Source organism: Cherax quadricarinatus, chromosome 26, assembly GCF_038502225.1.
Source record: "Cherax quadricarinatus isolate ZL_2023a chromosome 26, ASM3850222v1, whole genome shotgun sequence".
NCBI classification, from domain to species: Eukaryota; Metazoa; Arthropoda; class Malacostraca; order Decapoda; family Parastacidae; genus Cherax; species Cherax quadricarinatus.
The window spans coordinates 5,453,524-5,477,025 of record NC_091317.1 but is presented as its reverse complement, the minus strand read 5'-3'; the positions used below and the strand labels follow the sequence as shown (position 1 = coordinate 5,477,025).

Sequence of the window (23,502 nt, the reverse complement as noted above, 5' to 3'; positions counted from 1 at the left end):
TAGTAGTGTACTGTATATTGAAATAAACAGAATAGAGGAAATCAGCTCTAATACAGTGGACCCCCGGTATTCGATGGCATCGGTTCTCGATAAATCCAGTATTCGATGCATTTTAACCCAAAAATTTCGCCTCGGTATCCGATCGAAAACCCAGTACGTATTCGATACGATTCGTACGAGACGTGTCCACGTGTGGCCTGAACTGCCCCGTGTGTGCCAGTGTTTACAAGCCAGCCAGTGTGCGCTCATCTAAGGATACATTCGGTACATTCCATATTATCACTGTTTTTGGTGCTTGTTTCTGCAAAATAAGTTACCATGGGCCCCAAGAAAGCTTCTAGTGCCAACCCTGTGGTAAAAAGGGTGAGAATTAGTATGGAAATTAAGAAAGATTTTGAAGGGTTTGGGGCTAACCCTGAGAAGCCTATGCCAGTTGTGGAATCTATTGTGCCTACTTAAAAAATTAAAAATTAAGGAAATGTGTGCACAGTGGGTTGAACTGCAAACCTTTATGGATGAAAATCACCCTAACACAGCTATTGCAAGCCGTGCTGGTGACTGTTACAGTGACAATGTTGTGGCCCAATTTAGTCAAATTGTAAAGGAACGGGAGGTACAGAGCTCTATGGACAGATTTGTTGTGTGATAGAGGTCCAGTGACTGAAGCTGGTCCTAGTGGCATTAAAAGAAAGGAAGTAACCCCAGAAAAGGACTTGCTACCTCAAGTCCTAATGGAAGGGGATTCCCCTTCTAAACATTAACACCATCCATACTCTCCCCTCCTCCCATCCCATCAATCATCACCAGATTTTCATTAACCCTTTGAGGGTCGACAGGCCCTTTCCGAGACTCGTTCTCAGGGTTGGCCAAATTTAAAAAAAAAAATAATTTTTTCTTATGAAAAGATAGAGAATCTTTTCCCGATCATAATGACACCAAAAGTATGAAATTTGATGGAAAACTTACGGAATTATGCTCTTGCGAAGTTATCGGTCTCGGCAATGTTTACGCATCGGCGATTTTGCCCACTTTGAGCCCCATTTTTGGCCAATTCCACTGTACTAGTCAACAAAAAACATGAATATTTCGCTAGAACTCCATTTTTTCTATCAAATGAGTGCAAGAAACCACCCATTTACCAATTTCAACTATCCAGTACAGTGGTCAGAATTTAGCAATTTTGCCAATTTCACACAAATTTCAAAAGATGCCAGTTTCCGAATAGGGTCCAGAATAAACAAGAAAGACATTCCTGGCACTAAAATGACATTTCCTCTGTTCATTAGTCACATCTCAAGGCCCTGCTTACATTCTTTTGCTTTCCACTTTGAATTTTTATTCTCACAAACAATAGAAGATTTACTATTGTGCAGACTACTGCATTAGTGTTAAAAATGGTATAAAGAATATTGATGCACTTGCGAAAGAATATTAGACTCACCAGTTGACGTGTATTGGACGCTTGGCATGATTTGTTTACTTTTGAACTTTGGTAAAAATCGAACATTTCTGCTACTTTGAGCTCAATTTCAAGGTACTTTTCATTGTAAAACCAGTCAAAATCATGTCAATTTCTGTAATATGTCTTCCATTCTATAAAATGAGACCAAGAAAACTAGAATACAACAATAAATACCATACGAAAATACAGTGCAAAATTGCTGTTTTATTCCAAAAAAATGGTCAAAGTTTTTTTTTTTTCTCATTATGCACTGTGTACTGCAGGATTTTTTTATACTGTGCACACTGACCACATAGACCCATTCTTTCATATGTATGCCTACCAGCTTTCTCCCACTAGATTTGAGGGCGCTAGAATTTATTTGTACTAGTACGTCTAAAACCCTGGGTCGTAAGCCATACTAGTACGGCCGAAACCCTCAAAGGGTTAAAGGTAAGTGTCAATTATTCTGTTGTTATTATTGTATTGTTATTGTTGTTATTGTAATTATTCTATTGCATTAAACTTAATATTTCATGCGGTAAAATATTTTTTTTCATACTTTTGGGTGTCTTGCATGGATAAATTTGATTTCCATTATTTCTTATGGGGAAAATTGATTCGCTTTTCAATATTTTTGGTATTCGATGAGCTCTCAGGAACGGATTAATATTGAATACCGGGGGTCCACTGTATACATGTACATTATTTAGGTATGAATATTGGTCAGAGAGCCCGTTGTAAGTCCAAGGCGTCTGTAAACGAGTATGTCGCTAAATGAGGAGAGGCTGTATTATTGTCATTTGAAATTGGAATTGATTATTCTTTATGGGAAAAATTGCTTTGGACATCATTGATTTTGGTTGTCGAATGGACAGCCAAAATCGATGACATCCACTGTATTTTCTCAGTTCAAAATAGTGCTAAACATTCACTTAGGACCTTCTAAAATTTCTTTTTCTTTGTTCTCTCCTCATCTCTAGTTTTATTATCACCTACTACAACCCACTTAATTGCATTCCACTTTTATTCTAAAACACACAATTATTTAATTCAAACATTTATTTCCCTTTTCTTTCTGTGCTACATGTATAATATTGCTATAACTTCTTCAGCTCTCACTCTCTGATTCATGTGACTTTTATCACATCTACTCCTTCCAATTCAAGCTTTCTCGACTCTTGCAACTTTTTCACTCATTGAAACAGCAATGATCAGTTCTTTTTTGAGAGAAAATAATGATGAAAGATGAGAGAAGAAGAAAGTGAAATATCTGTGTACTTCAAACAGAAAAAGGGGCCACTAGCCCATTTCTCTGGAATTTTGTTGCTTTCTGTGATGTGCATGGCTTACGAGAAAAGAATCTAACCATTTCTTTATTGAACTGGAAAATAAATAATACACAGATAGTAAGAATTAAGAAACCACAAAGAAAGTAAAGATAACTACATTTTTGTGTTTGTATTCTTTCAGTAGCTGACCTCTTACCTATTTATTGCTAAGCGAACATGTGTAGCAGGTGTAAGTCAACTTGCCCATGTACGGGCCAAGTTGTGAGCCAAGCACTCTACTACACCACTTGGAGTTATTAATTTGTTAAATGGATATTTTTTCTTATTAATAGTATATGTAACTGTTTTCTTTTTACTGGTTGACAAGTTCATATGGTTGTATTATGCCTGATTTCTGGATAGTTCTATGTGCTTAGAATGTATGGCTCTGAAGATTAGTCTTTTACGGTATGGTTGTGCACCTCGTTTCTTAAGTTATTTATCTTTTCCGACTTAGTATGACATGTTTTGAAAATAGTTCGTGGTTTATTACATTATTCTGGAAACTTTCTCTAGTATTATGAATCTGAATTTAATGTTGCAATATATAAACTCAATTATTATATTAAGAAGAATTAAAATTTTATTAGAAGTGAACCTTAGTTGACATCATTTTTTCACTCTGTAAAGTTATACACAAATACAGTACTGTACAGCACTTTGATCACTGTTAAATGGGCATCTTATTCTTTATCAGTTCTTGTACCAAAGCTGCCCAGTTGATGTATGTAAACTGAAACAAAAATTTTATCTAGTCTGGCTTTCATTTGGTCAGTCCATCATTTATATTAACAATTCTAAAAGAAAATTAACACAAAAAGTAGACACTTATGTTTCAGCAAATAATAAACTATTATTCATTTTTAGAAATACTGTACTATCCCAAAAAATGCCACACCCATTTGACAACAGGAGGGTGCAACTTCCTCTCCTGTAATTTATTTTACCCAAAAATGTGTCACTCGTCAATCCATGAAAGAAAATGCTACAACGCATACTGCCAGGCACATCATCTAAAGGGGGCAAGAATGCACAGACCAGCCTGACTATGGGAAACAAAAGAGAGGACCCACAACCCCTCCAGGGACAGTTTTTTTTAGGGCCAGGAGGGAAAAAAGACTGGCAAGAAATGACAAAATCCTACACCAACTGAAAACACTTCTGGAGCCGAGGCATGGACATTGGCCTCCACTCCAGAACAACAGACATTAGAGCCAGCAAATAAAACCCCCCTCAATTCCACCAACATAACGACATTTGTCTTTGCAAACATACAGGGTCTAAAGCCATCAAAAAATAACAAAATTCCTTACATCAAGGAACTGCTCATGGAGTCAAATGCAATGTTTGCAGCATTCACAGAGATGCACATAAAGGATCATTATGACAATGAAATATGAATCCCAGGTTATAACCTATTCAGATGCGACAGACTAAACAGACAACAAAGGGGAATTGGCCTGCACGTCACAGAGTTGCTCATTTGCTCAGAACTACTAAACACCTCAAATGATGTAGTTGAAGTTTTGGCGGTAAAGATTGAAAACCAAAACCTTGTCATTGTGGTGGTATACACACCTCCAGATGCAACTTCCCAGCAGTTCCAGGAGCAGCTTTTGAAATTGACCAGTTTGAAAAATCTCCCAACTCCTGCCCCAAACATCTTACTACTAGGAGATTTCAACTTGAGGAGTATAGCAAACAATGTTTTAGCAGAGACCACCCAAGGAGGCAGCTCAGATGAAAACTCACACATGAACAATTAAATTTCTGTACCAAAATCACCTTAAACCAGCGTACAAGCCTTGAAAATACGCTGGACTTCATCTTCACTAACGACGATGATCTGATACGTAATAGAAGCGTATCAAAGACAATACACTCAGATCACAACATAATAGAGGTACAGACATGTATGCACTGGGCTCCTGACCAGCAAACTGTGATCAGTCATGAAGGTCTCTTCAAAAATTTCAATTTTAATAACAAAAACATACAGTGGGATCAAGTTAACCATGTCCTAAATGAAACAAGCTGGGAAGACATCCTAAACAACATGGATCTGAACATTTCCCTAGAAGAAATGAACTCTGTCGTTCTTGAGATCTGCTTCAGATACATTCCATTAAGAAAAAGTAATAGAAGATGTAAACCAGAAAGAGAGAGTCGCTCCCTATACATTGGACCCCTGCTTAGGCAGGATGGGACATACACAGATGACACCCAAGAAATGAGTGAATTATTAAAGTCCAATACGACTCGGTGTTCACCGAGCTGCTGTCCAGACTAAGGGTCGACAATCCAAATGAATTCTTTATGAACAAAACCCAAAATTTGGTTAGTTAAAAAATCTCAGATATTATCCTACCTCCACAAGATTTTGAAAAGGCAATAAATGACATGCCATGCACTCTGCCCTAGGCCCAGACTCATGGAACTCCGTGTTCGTCAAGAATTGCAAGAAGCCCCTATTGCATGCCTTCAGCATTCTGTAGAGAGGGAGCATGGACACAGGGGTCATCCCACATACACTAAAAACAACAGACATAGCCCCACTCCACAAAGGTGGCAGTAAAGCAATTGCAATGAACTGCAGACTGATAGCACTAACATTCCATATTATAAAAATCTTTGAGAGGGTTCTAAGAAGCAAGATCACCAACCACCTAGATACCCATCAATTACAAACCCAGGGCAACACGAGTTAAGAGCAGATCACTCCTGCCTGTCCCACTGGACCATTATGACAAGGTCCTGGATGCAGTTGAGGATAAACAAAATGCAGGTGTAGTATACACAGACTCTGCAAAAGCTTTCGACAAGTGTGACCATGGTGTAATAGCACACAAAATGTGCGATAAAGGAATAACAAGAAAAGTTGGTAGATGGATCTATAACTTCTTGACAAATAGAACACAAAGAGTAATAGTAAACAGAGTAAAGTCACAGGCACTCACAGTGAAAAGCTCTGTTCCACAAGGCACAGTACTTGCTCCCATTCTATTCCTCATCTTCATTTCGGACATAGAGATGTAAGCCATAACTCCATGTCTTCCATTGTGGATGACACCCAGATTGCCATGGCACTGACCTCCATCGAAGACACTGCAAGATTCCAAGTGGACATCAGCCAAATCTTCAGATGGGCCACTCAAAACAATATTAAGTTCAATGAGGAGAAATTTCAACTACTGTACTCAATTATGTATCAGGGTATACAACAAATTCTAACCATGCAATAGAGCATAAAAGAAATGTGAAGGACCTTGGAGTGATAATACCAAAGGATCTCACTTTCAAAGACCACAGCAATGTATCTACCTCATCTGCTAGGAAAATGATTGGATGGATAATGAGGACCTTCAAAACTAGGGATGCCAAGCCCATGATCCTCTTCAAATCGCTTGTTCTCTCCAGGCTGGAATACTGCTGTACACTAATAGACCCCTTCAAGGCTGGAGACATTGCAGACCTGGAGAGCATACAAGGAACTTTCATGGCACACATAAGTACGATAAGGCACCTAAATTACTGGGAATGGTTGAAGGTCCTTAACCTGTAATCCCTGGAATGCAGGTGAAAGAGATACATGATAATATATATTTGGAAGGTCCTTGAGGGATTGGTACCAAACCTGCACACGAAAATCACTATGAAAGCAAAGGACTTGGCAGATGTAACATTTTCCTGAGTAGATTGAGAGACAGCACAGTAAGTGTCCGGAGCCCAAGACTGTTCAACTGCCTCCCAGCATACATAAGGGCAATTACCAATAGACCCCTGGCTGTCTTCAAGAAGGCAATGGACAGGCACCTAAAGTCAGTACCTGACCAACCGGGCTGTGGTTTGTATGTCAGTTTGCGTGCGGCCAGCAGTAGCAGCCTGGTTGATCAGACCCTGATTTACCATGAAGCCTGGTCTGAGACCGACCTGCGGGGGCATTTACCCCAGAAACCTTCTCCAGGTAAACTCCAGGTAAACTATACATTGTTTAACAAAAAATGTTTATGTAACTGTTTTGGCAATTGTCATCAGCCAGTGTTTATGTATGTTTTCACTGTAGCATGACTATGTGCTCTATGGTTGAACTTTTATGATTATATCTTATTGTTTGCAAGTAAATATTCATATACAGTGGTACCTCGAGTCATGAACTTAATTCATTCCAGAAGGCTGTTTGAGTGCTGATTCCAAACAAATTTGTTCCCATAAGGAATAATGTAAATTAGATTAGTCCGTTTCATACCCCCAAAAATACACTTACAAAAGCACTTACAAAAATACACTTACACAATTGTTTGAGTTGGGAGCTGTTCGAAACTTGAGGTACTACTGTATGCATTGTTATAAAATATGTCTTTGAGCAGTACTAATAAATCTAAGTGTGTGTTCAGAGAGAAGAGGCTTACATCAGTGGATGATTACTCCACTGTTACTGAAGACAAAGTAGGTTATCTGTTAATGCATTCAGGGATCATGGCTTCCCCACAACTTGGTCTCATGCAAGGCCTCATAAATTAGAAAGGGAATACAGTATTACAAGAATAAGTACAGTGGACCCTCGACCAGCGATGGCATCGATTAACGATAAATCTGACTAGCAATACATTTTATTGCAAAAATTTTGCCTCGATTAGCGCTAAAAAACTCGACCAACACTATTCCTTCCGTCTGAGACACGTCCACTTCTGGCCAGTGTTTACAAGCCAGCCAGCCACCGCGGTCGCTTCCAAGCATACAATCGGAACATTTCATATTATCACAGCCTTTTTAGTGATTGCACCTGCAAAATAAGTCACCATGGGCCCCAAGAAAGCTTCTAGTGCCAACCCTACAGCAAAAAGGGTGAGAATTACTATGGATATGAAGAAAGAGATCATTGCTAAGTATGAAAGTGGAGTGCATGTCTCCGAGCTGGCCAGGCTGTACACAAAAACCCCAATCAACCATCGCTACTATTGTGGCCAAGAAAACGGCAATCAAGGAAGCTGTTCTTGCCAAAGGTGCAACTATGTTTTCGAAACTGAGATCGCAAGTGATAGAAGATGTTGAGAGACTGTTATTGGTATGGATAAACGAAAAACAGATAGCAGGAGATAGCATCTCTCAAGCGATCATATGTGAAAAGGCTAGGAAGTTGCATGACGTTTAATTAGAAAAATGCCAGCAACTAGTGGTGATGTGAGTGAATTTAAGGCCAGCAAAGGTTGGTTTGAGAGATTTCAGAATCGTAGTGGCATACATAGTGTGATAAGGCATGGTGAGGCTGCCAGTTTGGACCAAAAAGCAGCTGAAAAATATGTGCAGGAATTCAAGGAGTACATAGACAGTGAAGGACTGAAACCTGAACAAGTGTTTAATGGTGACACTGACAATGTTGTGAAACACGTTAGGAATGTCATAAAGGAACAGGAGGTACAGGCCTCTATGGACAGATATGTTGTGCGACAGAGGTCCAGTGACTCTCAAGCTGGTCCTAGTGGCATTAAAAGAAGGGAAGTAACCCTGAAAAAGGACTTGCCACCTCAAGTCCTAATGGAAGGGGATTCCCCTTCTAAACACTAAGACCATCAACACACTCCCCTCTTCCCATCCCATCAATCATCACCAGATCTTCAATAAAGGTAAGTGTCATGTAACTGTGCATGTCTTCTTCAGTTTGTGTGTATTAAAATTAATATTTCATTCGTTAAAAAAAAATTTTTTCAATACTTTTGGGTGTCTTGCACGGATTAATTTGATTTCCATTATTTCTTATGGGGAAAATTAACTTGACTAACGATTATTTTGACTAACGATGAGCTCTCAGGAACGGATTAATAGCATTAGTCGAGGGTCCACTGTACTACTAAGAAACACGGGAATGTGACAGCTTATCCTTTTTTTTTTTTTTTTTTTAACACATTCACACTGTCTTGCCAAATACTACAGTTCAGAAGCTTGTAAGATTGACTATACCTGTCACATTAGATGTTTATGAAACTAAGAAAATAGCAGAACTCTTCCCAGACTGCAAAACATTTAACAGGTTTCTGTTATATACTTGTAACAGGATGGTAGTACAGTTCCTTCCTTGGTAGTTACTGTCTACTAACCTACTACCTTGAGCAATATTTTTCAGTTAATATTTTGTTTATCAGTTTTTTTTTGTATGTGATGGGCTTATACTTTTATGGCATTTTCATTCAGAATTTTAATTTTATTTTCTCCCTAATTTTTTAATGAAATGCATTGATACTGAATAAGTATTAGTTAGGAAATAGTTTGAATTTATTTTTCAAGCAGATTTTCAAAGATTAGTTTTTATATTTTTAACAAATTCATTGATGCTGGAATCAGAATAAAAACAGTTACCTGATCTATTGAGCTTAGTAAAAAACAAATACAACTAAAATAATTGATATATTCAGTCTGAATTCTAAATATCCAGAAACACCCTACACCCTCCTTCCTCATAGATCTTACATGAGAGTTATCACAGTGTAGTAAGCTTTTTTTTTTGTTTTAATTATGTAATAAATTACAATCTGTGGAAGGTTGGATTTTTAATAGTAGTGTCGCTTATAGTCTGTGTTAATAACTACAACGTTATATATAAAGCATGGAGATTATTTTCAATTCTGAAATGTTGCAGCTTATTTTTTGACGAGGGCAGAGAGAGCTTACTATTGACTCTTCTAACTGTGTTGCGTCCTGGAGGAACTGCCCTTGTTGTTGCTCCATCTAGAAGTGGGACCTTCCACATGTTTGCCAGTATGTGCCGCCCACATTTTGTGGTGGCTGTTATTGAAAAATATGATCACATAGTTGATCAGTACGTCCAGAAGGTAAAGTTTACCCTTCATTTTATTTAGCAAAGTGATATGTTAGGTTTATATACATCACTTCTTCATATTTTTCAACTTTGTTTTAAGTTAGCATTTATTATACTGTATAAGAAATAATACATAATCTTCAGCTGTGGAAAATTGAAAATTGTATGCTTCTTTAGATATTGGGCTCGTGTACACTATAAATAGTAATAATGAGAATTTTTTTTTTTTTAATTTAGGCACTGCATGAGATTTGAATGTTTTTTCTAGATTTGGAAAGTGGAAATCATTGTCATACAATGCACAAACAATCTACTTGAACTTGATTTTCCAACTACCAGGGTGCCCACAAACCTATGAATGAGTTTGGTTCCTGGTGTTCCAGATTACAAATAAGTTGTTTGTAATATAGAACCTGGTTTTCCTATACAAAAACAATAACACAAATGATTTTTATGTTTCACACTTGTTCCTATTTTCAGATTGGTGGTGGTGAAAATTTAATTGGTTCTAAAGTATATGTGGCTGTTTGTAAGTTGGAATATTTTGTAAGATGGTTGATCTCTTGTAGTTAACATTTGAAGAATCAATAGTTTCTTAGTTCAAATTAAAAATAATTGTAGTTGAGCTGAATTGTTTATTTGCTTTCCTCGTAAGTAAAATGGAGAATGGAGAATGGAGAATTTGTTTTTTAACTCATCATCCATCTCCGGCCAAGGCAGGATGGTTCAAAAAAAGAAAGCACATTCGCTAACATTCACTCAGCTGCCATCTTTCCAGAAGTGTGTAGTCTCTGGGATTTTCCCCTCTGGCATTATGGTTTCTAGGTAGGGGGAAGTGTGCCGAGGTTCATCCCACTCCATAGGGTCCCTCGGGGGTGATGTAGTTTGCTGTGGAATCTGAATTGTCTGGAGGTGCCCTGCTTCCTTCCTGAATTTCCGAGAAGTGGGTGGGGTGTCCTGCAGATGATGGGTGTATCTCCAGAGGCTGCCTGTCGGTTCTGGGAAGTGACAGCTGAAGGAGGTATGCTTTGTGGCGGGTTTCCAACCGCCCTCTCTGTTGTCCGCCGAGGTGGCTTGGTAGATGTGAGGTTGCTATCCCATAACGCTGGTTTACTGGTGTGAAGGGTAGGGTATGGCACGGGTTCCATGCTTCATCTAGTGGGCTTGAGCCCTCTCGGATGAGAGGAGGAACTTACGGCCCTTCCTTGCCTTCTAGTGACTCCCTCCGCTATCCCTCTTTTTTTTTTTTCTTTCCTTCTCTCTCTTTTCTTTCGTTAAAATAACAAGAAAGAAGCACCAATACCATAGAGTCTTCATTCTTTGATAACCTTCTTCCTTCCAGGCTCCTTTCTGTTCCCACATCTGGTTCTGACCCAGCTTTGTTATTGGACCATTCTCTAGACTCTTCTCATACTCCTGTACCTTCTAATGGTGATGCTTCGTCACCTGCTCCAGGTGCTGGGGCGCCACCCGTTTCTGTTAATGCCTCTGCCGCTTGCTCGCCTTTAACCCGTAAACGGACCAAACGTATATATACATGTTCACTACCCCAGTGCCCCGAATATTTTGAAAAATAAAACAAAATAATTTTTTAATGAAAATAAAGAGCGCATTTTTCTAAGTGTTATAGGGTTCAAATAAAAAAAATAGGGTCAGTACTTACTGAGATATGAGGCTGCAAAGTTGGCACTTAATGCTCACCTGACAGCAACATAGAATCCTGCCGCTTGCAGAAGTGTTGCTGATATACCATTTTTTTCTCAATTTTAGATTATTTTATATAATTTTTATGTTCTGATAATTGTAATTTATTGTAGTTCTTGTCATTTCATAACCAATCTTTGTTCTCACACTAATATTAGGTACTGAAATTGTACTCAAATTGTCACAAACACATTGACAGGTGGACATTTACACCTGCCTTGGTCATTTAATATTGTCTAGGAATATATACAAAGTATTTATAGGTCCCAGCAATGTTCTGGATACACGGGAGTATAGAAGAAAAGGAAGGAAGAAGGAAGAAAGAGGAGGAAGAAGGAAGAAATTCCCTTGAAGCACACAGCCAATTGCAGTTGGTGTCCCACAGGGAAGTGTTCTTGGCCCTCTTCTCTTTCTCATTTACATAAAAGACCTACCAAATGCATCGCAACTACTCAAACCCACACCATTTGCAAATGACACTACATATGTCTTCTCTCACCCAAGCCCAGTCATGCTAGCCAATCCTGTAAATACCGAATTGCAGAAAATATCTACCTGGATGATGATTAACAAACTTACTCTCAATATTGACAAAACCTACTTCATACAGTTTGGAAACAGAACCAAAGATGTCCCTCTTAACATAATGATAAACGGATCACCTATCCCAAAGCTCATGGAGGGAAAATTCTTAGGAATCCACCTCGATAATAGACTCAAATTTCAAACACATGTACAACAAATTTCCAAGAAAATCTCCAAGACCGTAGACATACTATCGAAGATATGGTACTGTGTTCCACAGTCAGCCCTCCTGGCCCTATATCACACACTTATTTACCCCTATCTCACCTATGGAATTTGTGCATGGGGCTCAACAACAATAAACTATCTCAGACCATTAATTACCCAACAAAAGGTTGCAGTCAGAATGATAACAAATTCCCACTACAGGCAGCATGCTCCACCAGTATTCAAAACTCTAAACTTACTCACCGTACAAAACATCCATACTTATTATTGTACCTACTACATACATAGAACACTTAACTCGGATATAAACCCTCCCCTCAAACTTCTCCTTACCAACCTCAACAGAACACATGACCACAACACAAGGCACAGATCACTCTTTGATGTTCTTCATCTCCATCTCACACTATGTAAAAATGCAATGCACATAAAAGGCCCAAAAATCTGGAATTCATTACCTGTGAATATAAAAGAAACACTGTCTGCTTATCAATTCAAGACTCTTCTTAAAAACCACTTACTCACCCACAACTAAATAAATACTGATTAACTGTATCTCATAAATGTATAACCTGTGACCCTATCAAACTATGTTTTTTTGTAATTACATTACCTACAAATTTGTACAACTATAAAGCCTCTTATTTGAAATACTCATTTGTACTTCATGTTGTAATTTGTTTACTGTATTTTTACCACTGAATATATCATGGCTTAGTTAATCTTAAGTTACTTTTAACCCTGCCCACAATGCTCTACATACAAAGGGCTTTTGGCATATACACTCAACGCTGCAGCGGCAGCAACGGTATCCTACCAGCTCTTCTTTCTCAAAAAAACATCGCCCATCAAAACTTGTGATGGCCTAAGTGAAAGTTCAACTACATGAACCCACGTAGACCACAACATGACCCAAGAATACTAAGAATGTAACCCAAATCTTGACAAAATTAGAAGATCTAAGGAAGACAGCCCTGCTAACCCAAACACTGCCTCCGCTGCCAGACAACCACTTAACCCAAGCTCCGAGAAAACAAGCCTTCTCCTCCATTGCTACACAGTATCTACTTCAGTGATACTATGAAAGGATATCGCAGAAGACACAACACCAGTAATAAAAGAATAACAGCAAGGACCCTAGAACTCAACTTGTCTACCCAGCAGGACGCCAGTGTATCATCAACCCCTCTCTCAATACACTCAACCTACTCACCATACAAAACATCCATACTTATTACTGCACCTATTACATACATAGAACACTCAACTCTGATATTAACCCTCCCCTCAAACATCTCCTTGCCAACCTCAACAGAACACATGACCATAACACAAGGCACAGATCACTCTTTGATATTCCTCGTGTCCATCTCACGCTATGCAAAAACTCAATGCACATAAAAGGCCCTAAAATCTGGAATTCATTACCTGTAAATATAAAAGAAACACTACCTGTTTATAAATTCAAGTCTCTTCTCAAAGATCACTTACTCACCCAAAACCAAATAAATACTGAATAACTGAACCTTATAAATTGTATATCTTAAATGTTTCTCACAATTATATCACATAAATGTTAAACCTAAAACCCAATCTAACTTTATTATTTTTTAAATTCACTACCTAACAGAATACTCCATTCTACTGAATTTACAACAATGCATGCAACCATATGACCTGTCTTTGTAATACTCACTTGTGCTTTATAGTAATCAGTTTACATTAATGTTTTTCACTGATTTCATCATTGCTTAGTTAATCTTAAGTTAATTTTAAGCCAGCCCGTAATGCTATGCATAGTATAAGTGGCTTTGGCATGCTGCTCTTATCTGTATTTTTTTTTGTACCTCTGTAAGTGTGCTCAAATTATAAATAAATAAATAAATAAATAAAAATAAATGTCCAAATAATAATAAATAAATAAATAAATAAATAAATAAGTGTTCAGTGACAAGCATCTGGGAGGGCAGGGAGGGCAGTGATAAGATCAGATATGAGATGACATTTGATGGGCTCCAGGAGGGTGCAGAGATAAGACGAGATAGTGCAGAGATAAGAGGAGATAAGCTATGACATTTGATGGGTGCCAGTGAGGGTGCAGAGATAAGGGATGACATTTGATGAGCTGTATCTCTGATTATCTGTCTCTCTGCCTTATTTCTCTGTCTGCTTGTCTCTTTCTGTCTCTCTGCTCGTCTCTCGGTCTGTCTCAGAGAGAGCCACTGTGAACCAACAGGTATTCTTATGCATTATATCTACAAGCACAGTATAGCACTTCAGATTTTTTAGGTTATCCTAGGTAATTTACACTATGTATACTTGTATTTGTGTGTACCTGTGAGACAGATATAGATAGAGACAGATAGACAGAGACAGATAGACAGAGATAGAGGCAGATAGAGACAGACAGAGATACAGACAGAAATAGACAGAGACAGATAGACATACCCTAAACTTGGGGTTAACATCACTTTCCTCTTAAAAGGGGATTGTTTATATGACATTACATAAGTGAGTCCTTGGTGTTTGCCCCACTGTTTGCTTTAGCTGGCGCTCAATATAACTGGCACTCTCACAAGGTACTAGGTGGTCCCAGATTTTTTTAATATGGTGCACACCGAGTGTTAAGACCCATTTTATGCTGACCAGGCATCTCAGGCCAATCCTGCCAAATTTGGAGGCAGGAAAAATAAAACATATATTTACGTTTGGGGCACTAGCAGTAAGAACGTATATATACGTTTTGACCGTTTACAGGTTAACAATGCATCCGGCTTCCCTGAATATGTTGCGATGGTTTTCAGATCACCCTCCCCCCTCCCTCAGGTCAGGCCACTCGCACTACTACTCGTAAACGTTCCAGACCATCTACTGACACCAGTTCTTTAATGTCTACCTAAAAGCGACCTACGTGACACCCACTTCCTTTGCTCACCACGTTTACAAGTACATGTATGCAGTGGACTAAATTCTTTTTCCTACAGCCGACATCTCCAACTGATTATCTTTCTGACCATAGTATTGGTAAAGCTCTTTTATGACACTTTGGCCAAAATATATCCTTTCATGCTCTTCGAAGCGGTGTGCGCATCATTACAGTTCAGAATTCAGAACAAGTTCATGATCTTTCCTATATTTCTTCCATAGATAACATTACAACCACAGTTTACAAGCATTCTACTCTCAATTCTTACAATGGTATGGTTGTTTTACCACATACCATTGTGCAGAGTGATTTTCTGTGTTGCAGTGATGATAAGAAGGTCAAAAAAATTGTATTATGAAAAGAGATTACATAATATAAAAGGTGATATGAAAAAGACCTGGAAAAAAACTGTCTAAAATTTTAGGAACTAAAAAGATATCTAAAAGCAAAACAATCAAATTAACAAAATCAGATGAACCCTTACTCTCACCAACTGAAACAGCAAACAGATTCAATGTTTTCTTCTCCACCATAGGAAAGAATCTAGCAAGCAAAATCCCAGTGGCAAACACCTGTCCATCAGACTACCTCACAGGCACCTACCCGAATACAGTATTCCTAGCCCTAAGCAACCCAACAGAAGTCTCTCTCATCAACACCCTTAAAAACAAGGCAGGAGACATAAATAACTTACCACCTTTTATGTATAAAAAAGCTTCACAAGTACTGTCACTAATAATTGCAACACTCTTTAACAAATCCATTGAATCCTCCACCTTCCCAGCAATTCTCAAAATAGCGAGGGTCACCCTAATCCACAAAGGTCATCAAGTGGACTTGAATAACTATAGACCAATTTCTTACTTGCCTCTGGTCTCTAAAACCTTCGGAAAATTAATTCATAGGCAGATGTATTCCTACCTTGTCTCACACAACATACTAAACCTCTGTCAGTTTGAATTCAGGAATAATAAAAACACAAATGATGCTATTATGTACATGCTAAAACTAATGTACACTGCTCTCGAGAAGAAAGAAGTTTTGCTGGGAATCTTCATTGATTTACGTAAAGCTTTTGATACTGTCAACCGTGATTTGCTGCACATTAAATTAGCACAATTTGGTATAAGAGGGCACTCCTTCAACTACCTAAAGTCATACCTTGGTAACAGAAGCCAATATGTGTACATATATGGAGCAAACTCTTCCACTCAACCATTCACAGTCAGTGTTCCACAAGGAAGTGTCCTTGGCCCACTCCTCTTTCTCATTTATATCTCGTGTTTCAAAACGTACCCCCACTTCTGGGGTCCCATCTTCTGCAGCCTCCTCTGTGTTTGCCAGTCCCATAGTCACTCCTGTATCTAATTCTTTTGCTGTCCTGGGCTCAGACGTCCCTACTTCAACAGCTCAGTCTGTTCTCACTTCTTGGTGTTCTCCCTCACAAACCCTGGTATCGACAAGACCTTGTACGACACCTCCTCCCAATCGTCCCTCTACTTCTCATAAGTCCAAAAAGTCTCCTTTAACTTCTCCTTCCCTTCATCCACCTCCACACTTTACCTTCCCGGTCTCTGTACCTGGGTCTTCCCCTTTACTGGCTCAGTTACAAGTGTGGAGGTTCATCCTCCTCCTCCTCGTACTGTGCCTTCCTCCCCTGTCCCCTCCCAAGTTTCTTCCTCTTCTGCCACCTCCCAGGTTTCTGCCTCTTCTGTCCCCTCCCACACTTCTCCAGTTCCCTCCACCCTTTTGCCCCCCCCCTACCTTGATAAAGTCCATTACAGTTCCAATCTTTACTCAAACTCCTCCTCCTTCCATCTCCACTATTGTCTCCCATACGACGTCTCTGAACTCCGAAACACTTGAAGCAATCTCTGAATATATTGCAGACCAAACCATCAATGGACACTAATCCACCCTCTGTTCCTTCTCTTTCCTCTTCTCCATCTGCGCAACTCCTTTCTTCACAGCGCACCGTTCCTTCGCTGCTTGAACGTTTTCCGCTGCCACCGCATGTGGACTTTTCTAACCCCTCTAGTCCATAAGTACCCATACCTGCGGATTTCTAGTATCTTTATCGTTGCCAATCATGGCCTATTTACAGTGGAATATACGCGGCCTCAGGGGTAATTGTGGTGAGCTTCAGACGTTGCTCTCCCAATTTTCCTTTGTTGGTGTTTGCTTACAAGAACCCAAATTACACTTTGCTGTTATCTATCCCATCTCAGGCTATAATTTATTGTATTCTTCGGATCCTTTTCCTGATGGGACCTTTAACGAAAGTGCCCATCTTCTACGCACTGATATTCCGTACCATCAGCTATTTGTCAGCAGCCCGTATCCACCTGCATAGGTGGCATACACTCTGTTCTTTGTACCTTTCTCCTTCTCGAGCATTATCTATTCCGGATATTGCCTTTCTTGTTTTGTCATTACCGTCACCACTTCTGTTACTTGGCGATTTTAATTCCCATCATTTTCTCTGGGGGGGTCTCACTGTGATTCCCATGGCATTCAGCTAGAGGCTTTAATTGCTTCCTACCCCTCCATGTTTTAAATACAGGTACTCACACCCATTTTGATCCTCGTACTCATACTCTTGCATCGATCTCTCAATCTGCTCTTCCTCCACTGCACTAGACTTCGCCTGGTCTGTTCTCCCGGATTTACATGACAGCGATCATTTTCCAATCATTCCTACTTCCCCTTCATATTCACCACCTCTTTGTAGCCCACGCTGGCAATTTGATCAGGCAAATTGGGACCTTTACTCACAACTAACTGTTTTCAGTGAGGTTCCTTCTTCGTCCTCCATTGATGAGCTTTTACACCTCTTCTCGTCCTCAGTTTTAATCGCAGCTTCTCATTCTGTACCCCAAACCTCGGGCAGGCATTCTCAGAAATGCGTGCCTTGGTGGTCTCCTGCTTGTGCTCGTGCAGTATGTTTGAAACGTGCTGCGTGGGGCAGGTACCGGTATAATAGAACCACTGAGAGACTTCTTGATTTTAAGCAGAAGTGTGCGATTGCTCGTTGTGTCATCCGTGATGCTAAATGCACTTGCTGGCGAGATTATGTCTCCACCATCACCTCTGCTTCCTCTATGAGTGCAGACTGGAAAAAAGTACGGAAACTGAGTGGTAAATATTCTCCTGACCCGGCTCCTGTTCTGCGGGTTGCTGGTGTTGATATAGCAAACCCTCTAGAAGTTGCCATTGAAATTGGCAATTATCTGGTCCGTATATCTCTGGGGCTCCATCTCTGCCCCTCGTTTCTTTCCTCAAAGTCTGCCAGAGAGTTAGCACCCTTGGACTTTTCTTTTCTCAGAGAAGAACACTATAATGTGCCTTTTACACTTCAAGAACTGGAGGCAACACTCTCAGCTTGCCGATCATCGACAGCTGGGCCCGACGACATTCATATTCGTGTGTTACAACATTTACTTTAGTCAGCCCTTGCAGTCCTCTTATGCCTTTTCAATCTTATTTGGTCACAAGGAGTTCTTCCACAGCTGTGGAAATCTGCCATTGTTCTCCCTTTCCGCAAACTGGGTACTACGGGACATGAAGCCTCCCACTATCGCCCCATCGCTCTTACCAGTGCAGTTTGCAAAGTGATGGAACGTCCGGTAAATAGACGTTTAACCCTTTGACTGTTTCAGGCCCCTTTCTGAAACTGTCATTCTATTTCGCTCAATTTTTTGAAAAAAAAAAAATTATTTTTTCTTGTGAAATGATAGAGAATCTTTTCCCGATGGTAATGACACCAAAAGTTCGAAATTTGTTCGAAAACTCATGGAATTATGCTCCCGCGAAGTTAGCGGTCTCGGCGACATATGAGTATCGGCGATTTCGCCGACTTTGAGCCCTATTTTCAGCCAATTCCATTGTTCCAGTTGACCAAACTCATAGCTATTTCTTTAGAACTCCATTTTATCTATCAGCTGAGTACAAGAAACCTCCCATTTACTAATTTGGACTACCCAATATGGTGGTCAGAAATTGGCAATTTGGCCAATTTCACGCAAATTAAAAAAGATGCCAATTTCAAAATAGGGTCCAGAATAAACAAGGTAGACATTCGTGGCACTAAAATAACATATGCTATGTTTATTAGTCACATCTCTAGGCCCCTCTTATATTATTATTGCTTTCTATTTTGATTTTTTATTCATACAAAAAAATACAAAATTTACTGTTATGCAGACTACTGCATTATTGTAAAAATGGTATAAATAATATCAGTGCACTAGTGAAAGAATATTAGACTCCCAGTTGACGTGTATTGGACATGTTGTGTGATTTATTTACTCCTGAACATTGGTAAAAATCGAACATTTCCGCTACTTTGAGCTCAGTTTCAAGGTCATTTTCATCATCAAAGTAATGAAAATCATCTCTATTTCTGTAATATGTTTTCCATTTTATCACCTAAGACCATGAAAACGCGAATACAGCAATAAATACTATACGAAAATACACCTCAAAGTCGGCGTTTTATTCCAAAAAAACGATCAGTTTTTTTTTTCTCATTACGCAATGTGTGCTGCAGGATTTTTTTTATGTGGTGCACACTGACCACACAGACCCATTCTCTCACATGTGGGCCTACCAGCTTTCTCCCGCTTGATTTGAAGCCGCTAGAATTATTGAGTACAGGAAGGCCCCGCTTTACGGCGTTTCACTTTACGGCGTTCCGCTAATACGGACATTTCAAATTATGACCAAAACTCACTATACGGCTCCCCCCACCTGACTTTCTAATACGGTCACCGTGCCCCACCCTGTTTGTTTACATTCTCCATGAGCTCAGTAAGCACTAAGTCTCTCCATTTTGTCTGGAAACTCCAAAATTTCAAATGTTTTTAAAAGTTATTTCATATTTTATATATACTCTGATAATTATACTTATGTATACCTGTACCTAAATAAACTTACATACATCAAGTCATTTAAATGTCGTATATTACGTTAATATACACATTTTCATTAATCCATCCATGATATTTTTTTCAAAATTATATAATAAACACGATGCATAACATATAAATAAGATAAATACACCCCACAGTAGAATAAATAAACATAAATGTGAGATGTGAGCAGACGACTTCCACAAGTGAAGCCATAATAACAATACTCACGGAGTCTCATTAAATGTCGTATATTACGGTAATATACACATTTTCATTAATCCATCCATGATATTTTTTTCAAAATTATATAATAAACACGATGCATAACATATAAATAAGATAAATACACCCCACAGTAGAATAAACATAAATGTGAGATGTGAGCAGACGACTTCCACAAGTGAAGCCATAATAACAATACTCACGGAGTCTCATTAAATGTCGTATATTACGGTAATATACACATTTTCATTAATCCAGCCATGATATTTTTTTCAAAATTATATAATAAACACGATGCATAACATATAAATAAGATAAATACACCCCACAGTAGAATAAATAAACATAAATGTGAGATGTGAGCAGACGACTTCCACAAGTGACGCCATAATAACAATAGTCACGGAGTCTCATTAAATGTCGTATATTACGGTAATATACACATTTTCATTAATCCATCCATGATATTTTTTTCAAAATTATATAATAAACACGATGCATAACATATAAATAAGATAAATACACCCCACAGTAGAATAAATAAACATAAATGTGAGCTGTGGTAGCAGACGACTTCCACAAGTGGTGATAATAACAATAGTCACGGAGTCTCATTAAATGTCGTATATTACGGTAATATACACATTTTCATTAATCCAGCCATGTTATTTTTTTCAAAATTATATAATAAACACGATACATAACATAAAAAGATGATAAATACACCCCACAATAGAATAAATAAACATAAATATAAGATGTGGGAGCCTGGTTTGTTTACATAACTCTGCTTCTGTTACCTCATGTACTCATTCTTTCTCTCTCTCATTTATTCGTTTTATCTCATTTACTTACTCCTGACCCTACATTAAGACTACAAATATTTTAAGGTAAGTAATGAGTGAACTGTATATACATTTTATCGCTCTGGGATGCTTAAATATCATAGAATAGTATGTGTGGGTGGGGTGGCCTGTAAGGTAGCCTGGCTATTACAATACATACCACACTTGATTTCTTACAATAAATACTACTTGTCTCACCCTAGATTAAGACTATAAATATTTTAAGGTAAGTAATGAGTGCACTATGTGTGTATTGTAGCTTTTTATTGTTTTTTGATGCCTGGTTCTATTGCTAACTTAATATATGTTAGTGTAAACTTGTTATCTAGTGTTTGTATGCATTTATAAGTGGAAAAAAAGGGTGTTCCACTTTACGGCGATTTCCGCTTTACGGCGGTAGCCTGGAACCTAACCCGCCGTATAAGTGGGGCCTTCCTGTATATATACGTCAGAAACATTGGCTCGTAAGATGTATTTATACGTCGAAAACAGTCAAAGGGTTAATGTGGTATTTAGAGAAACACAACAGTCTCTCCACTCATCAATATGGCTTTCATAAAGGCCGTTCTACCATAGACCCCTTACTACATTTGGATACGTATGTTCGTAATGCCTTTGCGAATAACCACTCAGTTATTGCCATATTTTTTGACCTTGAGAAGGCATATGACACAACTTGGAGGTATAATATTTTGGCCCAAGCCCACTCCTTAGGCCTCCGAGGCAATCTACCATCTTTCCTTAAGAACTTTTTAACTGACAGACATTTCCATGTTCGAGTCAATGTAGTGTGCTCTCCCCGGACTTTGTCCAAGCTGAAGGTGTCCCTCAGGGATGTGTTCTGAGCACTAACACTTTTTCTCCTTGCTATAAATGATTTGGCCTCTGTTGTTTCATCCAGTATTTGGTCATCACTCTATGTAGATGACTTCGCTATTGGTTGTGCAGGCGCTGACTGTCACCTCATTACAGTTTCTCTCCAGCATGCGGTCGACCGTGTTTCCAATTGGGTCACCATGCATGGGTTTAAATTTTCCAGTACCAAAACTCACCAAATTACTTTCACTAGACGCTCTGTCATCTCCGATCATCCTTTGTACCTCTATGGCTCCCGTATCCCTGAACGTGATACAGTCAGGTTTCTAGGCCTTCTCTTTGACCGTAGGTTATCCTGGAAACTCCACATTATCTCTCTAAAGGCAACTTGTCACATCCGGCTGAACCTTCTTAAAACCCTTGTTCATCTTTCATGGGGAGCTGATCGTCGAAGTCCTTCGCCTACATTCAGCCCTCATTTTATCATAACTCAATTATGGTGACCAGATCTATTCAGCGGCCTCTCCTGCTACTCTCTCTAGCCTTAACCCCATCCATCACCAAGGATTATGTTTATGCCTTGGTGCTTTTCATTCTTTCCCTGTTAAGAGCCTCTATGCAGAAGCGAATGTTCCATCCTTGTCTGATCGCCGTGATGCCCAATCTCCGCAATCCTTCCATTTATAGAATTGTCATTGATATTAGTAGACATTCTTTATTTGTTCGCCACCCCTGTTTGCTCCATCCCTTCTCTCTTCGCCTACATTCACTCTTGTCTTCCCTTCAGTTACCGCCTTTATATGTTCTTGTAGCATCCCACTTTTCCCTACCCCCTGGGAAGTTCCAGCTGTTCGGGTCTGTTTTTTCTCACTCCCTTGCTCGAAAGCCCAACTGCCTACGGTGGCTTCTCGCTCTCTTTTTCTTGACCACTTCCACTCTCATTCTCATGCCATCGCCGTGTACACAGATGGCTCTAAATCTTCTGATGGCGTCGGATTCGCAGCAGTGTTTCCGGACAGCGTCGTGTGAGGGCATTTCCTATCTTCGGCTAGCGTTTTTACTGCTGAATTGTATGCCATTCTTGCAGCACTTATTTGTATCGCATCTATGCCTGTGTCATCATTTGTGGTTGTCTCAGACTCCCTTAGTGCTCTACAGGCTATACGGAAATTTGATACACCTCACCCTCTAGTTCTCCGTATCGAACTTTGGCTACGCTATATCACTACCAAGCATAAAGATATTGTTTTGTTGTTGGGTCCCTGGTCACGTTGACGTACAGGGCAATGAACAGGCAGACACTGCTGCATGGTCAGCAGTATGTGACCTACCAGTTTCATATAGAGGTGTTCCATTTATGAACTATTTTGCTGTAATAGCTACCCACTTTCACACCTGTTGGCAACAACGTTGGTCTGCTCTGCTCAACAACAAACTTTGTTCTATTAAACCGAGTATAGGTTACTACCGTCTTCTTGCCACCAGTGTCAAGGTTGGGAGACTACTCTCTCCCGCCTTCACATTGGCCATACTCGTCTTACTCATGGATATCTCATGGAGAGGCGCCCTGCTCCTCTCTGTGAGAATTGTCAGGTTCCATTATCGGTCAGCCACATTCTGTTAGCCTGCCCACTTTATCAATGAGCATGCAGAATTTACCTCCAATGTCGTCTTCGCTCCGCTGCTCTCTCTTTACCTTCCCTTCTCGCTGATGGACCCACCTTTCATCCGGACTCT

The 23,502-nt window shown here is 39.3% G+C and overlaps 1 protein-coding gene across 2 annotated transcripts in view; it reads left to right on the top strand.

Annotated features, from left to right (window-relative positions):
- LOC128691637 (calmodulin-lysine N-methyltransferase) overlaps positions 1-23,502 on the top strand; it is a 158,422-nt gene that overhangs the window by 116,792 nt on the left and 18,128 nt on the right. For both annotated transcript variants that reach the window (XM_053780475.2, XM_053780474.2), the window contains one exon: positions 9,407-9,599. In XM_053780475.2, coding sequence (XP_053636450.1) covers positions 9,407-9,599 — 193 coding nt within the window. The remainder of the gene's footprint in view (positions 1-9,406; positions 9,600-23,502) is intronic.